Here is a 12,055-nt window from a genome sequence, read left to right as displayed (position 1 = left end):
GAGGAAAGCTTTGCAGTTCCAGAATTTGTCCCTGGAAAGCTTCTAACTCCAAGGAACCAACAGCATGTGTAAAAGGCTCTGTTATTTCCCATATTCTAATTTTTATTATTTATGGTGAGAAATTGGAAAAGATAATGGCAACAACTACCTCCTTGATTGCTTGGTGTTTAATGCATATTAATAATCCATACAAGACACCGAGGCTTCTTCAAGGCAGTCTTTCCTCCCAGAAGAAAACAAATCTTTAAAAACTGAGACTGGGGATGGCTAATTGCAGGAGACCAAGTTGTTGTTTAAGTGTACAAAGTGATAGGGTAAAGGGACCCCTGACCATTAGGTCCAGTCGTGGCCAACTCTGTGGTTGCGGCGCTCATCTCGCTTTATTGGCCGAGGGAGCCGGCGTACAGCTTCTGGGTCATGTGGCCAGCATGACTAAGCCGCTTCTGGCGAAGCAGAGCAGCATACAGAAATGCCATTTACCTTCCCACCGGAGTGGTACCTAATTATCTACTTGCACTTTGACGTGCTTTCGAACTGCTAGGTTGGCAGGAGCAGGGACCGAGCAACAGGAGCTCACCCCATCACAGGGATTCGAACCGCCGACCTTCTGATCGGCAAGTCCTAGCCTCTGTGATTTAACCCACAGCCCCACCTGCGTCCATTGTACAAAGTGATAACCAGGTGCTTATACAGCAGTGAGACCAGGCATCCCGTATCAGTGAACACAGGGGCAGGAATCTCTGCTCATTCAGTGCTCTCATCTCTGTGAAGGAAATCCGCTGAATGCTGAAGCAGTCATCTTCGGATGGATGCCAGGCATGGGCCAGCTGGGGTGGCAGCAGCAGACAGAATGCTCCCTGTTGTTGAGGGGGTTGGCTAACCCTATGGGTTCCCATTGACCCTGTCAGACATTTGGTACCCATGCACACCGAATGCCTGAACAGAACTTAGCTCTAGGCTACACCTTTAACAGTTGTCTTAAAGGAGGGGATTTTGTTACGAAATGTTTGCTGTGCAAAGATGAAAGAAAGTGAGGGACTTTGGTTAATTCCCCTTTCTACACAGTTCTGCAAGGCAGAAGAAACCTTTGGCTAGCCTATTGTTTAAGATCAGTGCAAGATGTAGGGGAATACTTTTGGCTATTTTGGCTATAAATGGCTATTTAAAATGGCTATTTAGAATGTGATAAGCTAAACAAATTATGAAGCTAAATGCAAATTGCTGTTAATGAGCTGACTGATTATGCATGGAGGGACCCTGGGATGTTGTGATAATAGGGGCATTTCCCAGTAAACATCTCTGCATCACCAGAGCACCTCTCCTCCAGCCTCCAGAAGCTCACTCCATTGGGGCCAGCATGCTCCCAGTCACTTCTTGCATGCTTTGGGCAGGTGGGGCGAGCCACATTGGGGTCCAAGACTCAAAGCCACACTTCAAGCTCCACAGAGCTGTTCTCTGACCACTCAGCCACAGCAATTAATGACTCTCCCTGGATGTTCCCAGCCAAAAGATCCAATCAGAGTCCACAGGAGCTGCCTTAACCACTCTGCAAAAATGCGTACGTCGGAAGAAATTCACACAACAATGCTGTTGAATTTTCACGAGGACTCTTTTAAGGAGAGAGAAATAGCAAACTGATTCAGAGGATCTGAGGTTGGAAAAAGGTGAAAGAGACAGACAGACACACACACACACCCCACAAACGTGGTTGTGGTGATGGCCAGGAGGTGGGCCTCTCTTCTGACCAGTGTGGAAAGGGACGCAAGGGGGGACGCTGCACCTGTGGGAGAGCAACCTGTTTGAGAACAAGGGGAGAGACTGAAAGAAAGGTTCATTCGGCAGCTGGAGCACATGGTCCCTGAACCTGCATGCATAGGAGGTGCCTGGGGGGGGGAGGAGAGGGTATGGTGCCACCCGAGTGTTCAAGTGGGGGAGACTTCAGTGACTGCGAATGTACGTACTCTTCTCCCCCGCCACTGCCCTGTTTGGGTGTGGCAGTGAAACACTGAGTCTTCTGCTCCATGTATGTGGCCATGTGAGGTAATTTAAAAATGCCCTTGTCCTTAGTTTCCCCTCCTTGTGAGCGATAAGTGTATATAGCAAAATGCCAGAGATATCTCTGGATGTGACTGGATGCTGAATAACACCATAACCAAACCTCTATTGTGGCAACATGGGCAGGGATCCCTCACGGTGAAATTAATGGAAGGGAAATGTCTTGCGCCAGGGTTGGTGCAACGAATGCACCAATGTGGGCATCAAGTTGTATAGCCTTTGGCCAGTGTCCAGTGTTCTCCCAGTCCACCAGGGTATCTTCACTGGGGAGGGCATAGAATCATAGAATCATAGAATTGTAGAATCATAGAGTTGGAAGAGACCACAAGGGCCATCGAGTCCAACCCCCTGCCAAGCAGGAAACACCATCAGAGCACTCCTGACATATGGTTGTCAAGCCTCTGCTTAAAGACCTCCAAAGGAGGAGACTCCACCACACTCCTTGGCAGCAAATTCCACTGTCAAACAGCTCTTACTGTCAGGAAGTTCTTCCTAATGTTTAGGTGGAATCTTCTTTCTTGTAGTTTGGATCCATTGCTCCCTGTCCGCTTCCCTGGAGCAGCAGAAAACAACCTTTCTCCCTCCTCTATGTGACATCCTTTTATATATTTGAACATGGCTATCGTATCACCCCTTAACCTCCTCTTCTCCAGGCTAAACATGCCCAGCTCCCTTAGCCGTTCCTCATAAGGCATCCTTTCCAGGCCTTTGACCATTTTGGTTGCCCTCCTCTGGACACGTTCCAGTTTGTCAGTGTCCTTCTTGAACTGTGTTGCCCAGAACTGGACACAGTACTCCAGGTGAGGTCTGACCAGAGCAGAATACAGTGGCACTATTACTTCCCTTGATCTAGATGCTATACTCCTATTGATGCACCCCAGAATTGCATTGGCAGTGCTGGTGGAGTCTACCTCAGACTTCACCCACAAGGCAGAACAAGGCTTCCACCAGATTGCATGGCATTTTAGCCGACAGATCTTGAACAGAGGAGGATTGTGACATTAATCTCAGTAAACATGCACTGCAGTGAGGCAGTCCAATCTTGGGCATATTTACTTGGAATTAAGCCTCACTGAATTCAGTGGGACTTCACTTTAAACAAGCATACCTAGGCTGCAGCTTAATACAAAATTACCTGAGAGCAAGCTGCGATGAACTTCAGTAGGATTTGCTTCCAAGAACTATGCAAATGCTTAGACTTTTAATCACGGATGTGGTACATGGTGTTTAACACTGACATGATGAGTTGACCAAAGATGAGTGACCAAATTTAAAACTGTGAAACCTTTTTTTCTATCGAAATTTTGGAAGATGATAATGGTGGCGGCAAGCCATGGGCTCGGATTTTATTTTACAAAAAGTCCTTCCTTAATTTATCTGCTGTATAACATGAACCTAAGCATATTTACCGGGATGTAAATTGAGTGAGTTCAATTAGACTTACTTCCTAGGAAGCTTGCTTTTGAGTGCAACCATGCAGCCCAATTGTATGTATATTTATTTGGAAATGGTTTGCACAGGCTTCAATGGAGCTTACTCCCACATGAGTGGCCCATAGGATTGCAACTGCAGGATTCAAAACTGTACATATATCCCTTGCTCCCCTGAATTTTTAGTGCCGCAGAACCCACCTGAGTCTGTAACTTTATGCAACCAGAGGCATCTTTGCAAGCTTCTGAAGTTCAGCCTCTTTGCAGCCACACCTGCTTCTTTGTCCCTGGTGTTGCTATGGTGACTTCTCAGGTGGCAGCCATGGAATGAGGCCCCTGGGTACCTCGAGATGATAAAGAGCACAACACTTTCAGCAACAACGACACTGGTGTTGTTGTCTTTCCTTCTGGTCCTGAGTGCTTTTTAAAGATATATAGATAAACTTTTACATGCAAGGAAGGAGAAAGAATAGTTGAAGACCATCTTCTCTAGACCTGGCTTATAGATTTCCTGGGATTCCCTCCGGGGCCAGCAACTACGAAATGGCTCCACGTACGGTGTGTCTCCCTTTGAAAGGGTAGGCTGAAAATCTGAGTCTAGGCATTTTCACTCTTGCAGGGATGGATCCAGAAAATCTGCATGGACTGCCTGTGAGTACGGCATGACAATTACACAATGGGGGGTGCTATAATCAACCCAGGGCTATGTCATCTCTCAAATAAATATGTAAATAATCTGCACCAAGAAAGCCATGTTTCTACATTTTCCCCATGTAATTTATTCTGCTTTTCCTATTCATGGGGAGGGAGAATTAAGTTCTGCAGGGCTTTAATGCTTCTCATTCAGCCAATGAATGTTCTAATTCCTCTGTTCCTTTAGCTCCAGAGATTTCACCAGGCATTGCCCACACACTTTACCTGAAGGTGTGAGGGCTGTAAACTTTCTTTCTTTTTACAATCAATGCCAGATTCTATGGCTGTTTTGCACTGCGAAGCACTGTAGAGTACACACACAAGGCACTGAATATGCTATCACCATCACTTCCTCAATCTGTCTATGATAAGTGTGTATACAGGAGGCATGACATGGAATGACATGGAATCCGTGCTTTGTATTTGAATGTGACAAGTAGGTATGTCTTTTGAATGCAGTGCATCATGAAAAAATAAATAAACATGCCTAAGCTGTAGGTATGGCAGATGGGGAATTTGTTGGGCAGGGGGGATATTCCAAAGAAAACAAAGGCTACTATTCACTACTGTGTGACTACAAAAGGAAAGGTATATCAGCTAGCTGATTTATATGGTGCTATAAGCAAAATAAACTACCAAAGGGAGTGGGGAGTTCAACAGCAAGCAGATCCCTGCTTCAAAGACCTTACAATCAAATTTTCAACAAGTGAGAGACATGAAGGAAGGGAAAGCAAAGCAGCAGGGATGAACCAGAGAGGTGCAATTAATTGTTTTTAGGCTTTGTTTTAAGTTGCAGGTGAGGCCAAGGTTAAGGGGTGAGTGAGGAAAGATTTGAAAAAAGAGAGGAAGAGTCATCCTAAAAATAGTCCTGTGTATAAGAGCTCAAATGCAGAGCATTATACACAAAACTGAACGTCAATGTTGAATGAATTGCCTCCTTATTTGCATTCTGTTGCTAGGCTGGGTTTTCTAAGAAGGACTTGTTTTCAAATTCATATATCCCAAGACAATAACTTCCTCACCCACTATTCCCTTGCTCTTGACTAGAAGTTTACAGAAGCTGAAGCCATATTAAAATGAGGGTTGTTGCTCTGGGAGTTTCGTAGAGCAACCTGGAATGCCTTTATTGCTTTGCTTCTTTGCTTCTTCAAGATAACTGTACACAAAATACTGCACCTCTATATCCTGCAACAGGGCCACCAGCTGAAATAGCTTCTTGGGGTCTGTCAGTTGTATATACGAGATTTCTTCAAAATATTTGAAATGTTCACCCCAGGGTGCTATCCAGCTCCTCCTTCTGCTAGGCAATATTCTTCCATTCTGCATATCTCAAGTTTGTTGACCTTCCGCACAAAAAGTTTCAAAGAGATTCTCTGAAAAGTATGATTGATAAAAGCCAATAATAATCTTCCCCCAGTCCAACATAACAGCTTTGCCTCCAATATTGAGAAACAAGACATCCTTTAACTTTATTCCCTCAGGGGACTCTTCACGGTGGTCATATACTGAGACAGTAATCCATAACTGCTTATTGTTTATTCATTAATTCATATTGAAGTCCATATCTTCCAATTCCATTTCCTGTTGCTCATGGTTTTCCATCCTTTTTTTAAAAAAAAAGTCGGTTCCCATTTTCTCTTCTTCCATTCTTTTTTCATGAATGTTGTCAGAGACTTAGTAGCTTTGCCCTCTAATTTAACTCCAAATTTTATGCAGCTCTGTCTCTGCCGGCTCAGGATAATTAGTAATTTCTCTGTTCATGGTTTCCTTCTCCTCCAACATCATAACTCCACCATTTGACTGTTTCACTCCTCCAGACACCTATGTGGAAGACCTCTCAATTTCATCATCTATTGCCTCCAGCTTTACCATTCCATTCGCACGTTCTGGCAATCCTCCATTAGTATTTCCCCCCAAGTACTCTTTCCCCCTCAGTCCATTTTTATTCACTGTTCTGTGCATTTCCATTCTAAGTTCTTCCAATTGATCATTCAGTAGTTGTCACATGATACCAGCAATCAGTGGGGTGTTTTTCCAGTATTTTCACCATACTGAGTGTCCCCCCCCCCAAGATAGCTCAGTCGGTAGAGCATGAGACTCTTAATCTCAGGGCTGTGGGTTCGAGCCCCACATTGGGTAAAAGATTCCTGCATTGCAGGGGGTTGGACTAGATGACTCTTGTGGTCCCTTCCAACTCTACAATTCTATAAAAAAAAAAAAAAAGATCCACACAGTCCTTGCTTACATTCCTAACATTCAACTCTCACAGTGAGCAGCCATGTAGTTTCACATTACAGTCAGCACATTCATCAGTAAATAGGAGGATTTAAAATAAGACAAAATAAAGTGAAAATTTCTCAGAGTTGGAGAATCTCCTGTCTGTTTATAAAGTTTCTTTGCTATTTTTTTACTGGAGCTCACTTTTTGCTAGTTTTGCTTTCAGCCCCTTAATGGTTTCTCCTCTTAAGCCAGCAGCCTGGTCATATTGCAGACAAACATTTTAGCCAGCAGAGAGCCTTGGTCTTGGTCATAATTTATAGAAGTTTTCGAAATAATTGTAGAAAGGGAAGTTAGCTTATATTTATCCTAAGGACTAACCCCCAGGATGGTTATGCAGTGTTCAGGAATGACCGCTCCCCGCTTAAAATGGGGGGTGCCCTTTGCGTGGACGCGTGCAGCCCCTAGATCTGGAGCGGCTCCAACAGCATAGGCTTGGCTTTGCCTTCCCTCAGGTGGGATACCTGGAGGTCTCCGCCTACCTCAGTCAGTTGTCCAATCCCACCCGGGGGAAGCGTTGCCAAGGAGACCAGGCCAGGTAGGGGAGGGATTACCTGCCCACACAATAGAGGGAGGATCTTACCTAGGAATCCTCACTTGGCTCCAGAGCTTCTCCCACCCTACCCACCCTCAGTTAATGTCTTATGTTGCAGGTTAGCTTTTCTTCACAGGTTTTGCAGGTTAACTTTTCTTCACGGGTATGCGGGCGCTGCTACGTTAAGGTCGCTGTTAAAGGGCCGGAAAGGAATTTCCCTGCATTGGCAGGTTTCGCCTTTCCCGTAGCAAAACGTCACAACTTTGGCGGTATCAGGCCTTGGGCGGAATCCTTCTGTCCATCTTCCTCTTGCAGCGGCGATACCAGGGTTTCCCATTAAAGGGGTTTCTGAAGGGAGGCTTTGACCGTATGCCGAAAGGTCGTCATTGCTCTCCCCTGCGGCCGCGGCGTAACGGGGGCGGCCATCTCTGCTTGAACATATGTTCTCCAGAGCCGGCCCATCCCCCCCACACACACACTGGATAACCCTGATGCTCCCTAGGTCCCCGGCTGGGGACCGGGGAGGGAGAACGCCCAATGCCTGAGCCAAGGTCTACCCACATTTGAAATTTAATAAAGTTGTGGCCAATTTAATCCCATAGCACGTTGTCTTGAGTCGTTATTCCACATGACGGGGGGACTGTGCAGGATCTGGGGACTCCGCCTGTCCACGCAATGATTACGGTTCTTGGTTGCTCACTCCATCCGTTCAGGTCCTTTGAAGATTTCTTGTTCCTGCAGCATGGGAGCAGCCCTTTTAGAGCACTGGAAGTTAATCCCCGTTATCCCTGTTCTTTAGAGGTCACTGTTTTACATGCTGCACGTCCTTTTGTGCCATTAGAAGCACAAAGCATCAGATACTGAACAGCCCTTGATGGAGATCATTGCAGTAAGCGCTACGGCAGTGAGTCGCTCCCCTTCCTCCCTATGCCATTTTGAGAAATCGAACTGGCTTGCATTCCAGTGACCTTCTCCCAGTCTTTTTCTCGTATGTAGAACTGCACTTTGATAGGTTTGCACCCGTAAAGTTACTGAGAAGCCCCCTTCATGGCAAACATGTGTATATAAATTGGAAGTAGAGGTGGTGGGGGTGTGGACGTTGAGGTTCTGCATGCAACCACCACCTATTTCTAATATGGCTTATATCTCTTCCAGTTTGTTTGTTTGTTTGTTTGTTTGTTTGTTTGTTTGTTTTGTTTTAAACTCCCTCAAGTTCCCTGTGGGAAATTCTTAGCATAGGTAAGAACTAATCTTTGTTTATGTGGGGCTGAAATGACTCTTTACTGGTTTCCAGATACATTTAAGCTGCAATCCTTATCTATATATTTTGGGGGAGAAAGCACGCAGTGGAACATGTTTCCAAATAAACATGTAAAGAAATGAGTTACAAATCTGCTGCATTTTCTTTGACCTGAAAATATTGTGGCCCTTTAAAGTCAGAGAAGTTTTTCTTTAACCCCTACATATGCTGGGGGGGGGGGGAATTCCTCCCAATGTTCCCAGGAGCACCAGAAACTGTCTGAAACATGGGGCTTGTGCACCATGAAGATGTGTCCAATTAAATGTTTTTGGGGTTTTCGCATAATTGGGAGTTTAATTTGCTGTATTCGGGTTCAAAATAGAATTTCCCCAGGTCAGATTTGCAATTGTGAAGCACCAACTATCTTGCATAGTATATTTTTAAATTTAAACCCACTGCTGCATTTTTTAATTTACAGAGCAAGAATGAATACTCAGAATCTTTTTTTAAAAAAAATAAGTGATCCAGAGTATCTATAAGAACATCAGAAGAACATTTCAGCATTAGGCCCAGGTCCACTTAGCTCTGCACTTAGATCCACTTGGATCATTTCAAGGAATACTGGGAACAAGCAGGTACAGTGGCACCTCGGGTTAAGAACTTAATTCGTTCTGGAGGCCCGTTCTTAACCTGAAACTGTTCTTAACCTGAAGCACCACTTTAGCTAATGGGGCCTTCCTCTGCTGCTGCGTGATTTCTGTTCTCATCCTGAAGCAAAGTTCTTAACCCGAGGTACTATTTCTGGGTTAGCGGAATCTGTAACTGGAAGCGTCTGTAACCTGAAGCATCTGTAATCCGAGGTACCACTGTAATTGGTGGTCCACCAGAATTTGGCCAGTGGAACATTATGAACCTTCATCTTCTTTCTGTCCACTTCTGGATTAAAATGTGGTTTAGAAGAACATGACACATATTTCATGACATACATAATTTCTGATATATAATTCCTGCATTGCAGAGGATTGGACACTAAATGATCCTCAGGGAATCTTCCAACTCTACAACTCTATAATTTATAAAAGTATGAACAACGAGGAGAGAGGAGTTCCCCCTTCTCATAAATTAGGACTTGGAGATCCCACAGTCAAGCTGATTGACAGTAGGCAAAAAGATGTACTCCTTCATATAGTCCATAATTGACTTATCCGGTTCACTAAGACAAGGTCTGGGAACGACAAGTGGCTTAGATGGCTTTTAGAAAGGATTAGACACATTCACAAAGGATAGGACTTCCAGGAGCTATTAGGTAGGCGAGGCAAACATAACTTCTGTGGGGGGAGTTGCAAATGAAAAGATGTCTATGTGTGGGGAGGAAGAGAACCCCAAGCAGACTGACAAGAGGGTCAGGGCTTTGTGGCTATCAGGACCAACAGAATTTTGAGAACAGGTGAGGATCAGCTGCAGGGATGGGGATAGGATTGTCAAGCACAACCAACACCAACAAAGTTATAGTACAGTAGAGAGGCCAAACTCCTCTCTCTGTATTATACATGGAAGCTTCAGGAAAGATATTATCTCTCCCCTCCTCCCCCTTCCTTCTTCCTCAACTTTCGCCATGTAGCAGGTTCTTGCTCCAAGCTGGCAGGAGCAAGGAACTGGAGCACCTTTCTTAGGGGGCTTAATATAGCAGGTCCCTCCTTCTGACTACCAAATGTAGTCAGGGGAGAAACGAAAAGGGGTGGCAGTCACTCCAGTGCCTTGCTGTTGAGTACGCAGGGGCATCTGACTAGATGAGATGACCTGATCCATCAAATTGGCAGATACAGCAAATTGGTTCTTATGTTCTTAGGGGGCTGGGGGTTGTGTCTTGCAGTCCATGGCCTGGCTTGAATGATCTCAAGTTATTTGTTCCATAAGACGCTTTCTACAGGGCACCTGCACTCTGTTGCATTATAGTGCTTAATCTGAGCCCCGTCCGTCTCACTCCTCTCATATAACTGCTAATCGCTGCAGTTGCTGCCCGTATCACGTGTCTCCATGGCTTATGGGCAGGAAGACATTGAGTCCCCTTTCTTGAATTTGTCACAGGAGGCTTCTTTCAGTAACTTTCTTTGAACTTTCCTCCAGGTTATCAACAACTACCTGGATGGGGCTCAAGCCGGTTCCACAGAAAGGCTCACACCTGGAGGGATGCACTTCCGAGACAGCAAGAGGAAAGTGGACTATGTTTTAGCTTATCACTATCGGAAATCTACCTCGCAGTCCAGTGGTGGTTCTCCAAGCCTCTCGCAGAGACCTCCTTCTTTGGCTATCATTTCTAATGGGGAGACAGCCAAAAGTCAATCTGAACAGCAGCCACAAGGCCAGGGAGCAGCTTCTCCAGATGCCGAGGTCATCGATCTGGGGCCATTGGAGGCTCTGGAGGAAGCGAAACGCGAGCAGAGGAAAGAGTTTGAAAGCAACCTGATGGAAGCTGGTCTGGAGATAGAAAAAGATGCAGAGGTAAGAACTGCCAACAGACAGGTAGGAAAGATCTGATGGGCGAGGCCAGAAATCAGGCTGGACTGTTAGCTTTCATTTTGCAAACAAAGTAAGTACCTAAGGCAGTCATGTCCAGAGTCCGGCCCGTGTGGCAGTCAACAACAACAATTTCAATCCTAAAAAAGCTCAACAATTTCAATCCTAAAAAAAAGGTCAAAAAAGGTCAACAACGTTGGTCGGCCCTCACACATGTTCACTTCATCAAATCTGGCCCTCTTTGAAAAAAGTTTGGGCACCCCCGGGCTCTTGCTCAAAAGTTGTCAGACAAAATGCGTGCTCCTCCCCCAGACCCAAACATCAATGAAATGGGCTGCCCTGGTTGGTAGTCCCTGCCATACGGGATTTTAGCCAGTTGTGATGGGCAAGTCCCATTTTGAATATTACACAAGAGCTAGTGATTTCTAGAGCTCCCTTTTCTGCCTCTGTCTCATTGTTGCCCAATCCAAACTTTGCATGTTGGTAACAGTAGTGCCCATGTGCATGGCAGTAGCTCTCCATGGCCCACCCACTTCCTCCTCTCTCTGTGTCCTTCCAGGCATGCACATTCAACAATTTCATGGCTGATAATAAGTGTACGTGCGACTTTAAATTATCATTATTTTTGCAAAAAAAGGGAGGATGTTATAGATTTTATCTATCAACTATTTTTGGAGAGAAATATAAAAGTGTACATTCAGTTTATGATGTCATTAAAATGTGTTGTACTTCCTTCTCAATGTTTGAATATTTTTATTTATTAGACTTATACCTCTACACCTTCTTCCAAAGGAGTCTAGAGCTATAGGAAGTTTAATTTTTCCTGGGTTTATAAACAGGACAGCTTGGCCTGTTTTGAATCTGGTTTTTGTCAGCTTCCTATACTCACTTTTCTGTGAATAAGGCTGCAATCCTAATCCTATTTATCTGGGAATAAACCCCATTGAGTTTAGCAGGATTTATTTTTCAATAAATGTGGTGTGTATGTGTAGCTTTACTTACAACCTGTGAGGCAGGTTGGGCTGAGAGTTGGTTCAGTCGCCAAAGCACATGGCATGCTTACAGTATTGTGTGTGTTTGGGGTTTTTTTGCCAGAGTTGGCAAGCTTTTCTCTTTCTGTTTGATATAGCTCTTGCTATACAATAACATGGCAGTTGAAGCAAAAGCACAGTGTCCCTTTTGCAGCGATTTTATACCTCCTGTGCCTCCACAACAGCCATGTGAGATAAGTTTAGATGAAAGTTGGTGGCTAGTCCAATGAAGTGAGCACAACAATGATGAATTAAGTGACTTTTAAATGTTTAAACC

The 12,055-nt window shown here is 44.8% G+C and overlaps 1 protein-coding gene across 3 annotated transcripts in view; it reads left to right on the top strand.

Annotated features, from left to right (window-relative positions):
- The first annotated feature begins 3,875 nt into the window (after nucleotides 1–3,875).
- ANO2 (anoctamin 2) overlaps nucleotides 3,876–12,055 on the top strand; it is a 163,723-nt gene continuing 155,543 nt past the window's right edge. For 2 of the 3 annotated variants that reach the window (XR_014219944.1, XM_082223074.1), the window contains exons 1-2: nucleotides 3,876–4,136; nucleotides 10,358–10,732. Coding sequence is in view for 1 of the 3 variants with exons in the window: in XM_082223074.1 (XP_082079200.1) it covers nucleotides 4,107–4,136; nucleotides 10,358–10,732 (405 nt within the window). In the remaining 2 variants the exon portion in view is untranslated. Of the gene's footprint in view, nucleotides 4,137–10,312; nucleotides 10,733–12,055 lie in introns of those variants that run through there. The other variant, XR_014219945.1, reaches the window with a different exon arrangement.

The sequence above is a fragment of the Podarcis vaucheri genome, assembly GCF_965113315.1.
Source record: "Podarcis vaucheri genome assembly, chromosome: 5".
In the NCBI taxonomy this organism is placed as follows: domain Eukaryota; kingdom Metazoa; phylum Chordata; class Lepidosauria; order Squamata; family Lacertidae; genus Podarcis; species Podarcis vaucheri.
The sequence above is the reverse complement of the archived record's forward strand: the minus strand, read 5'-3'. Positions and strand labels throughout refer to the sequence as shown.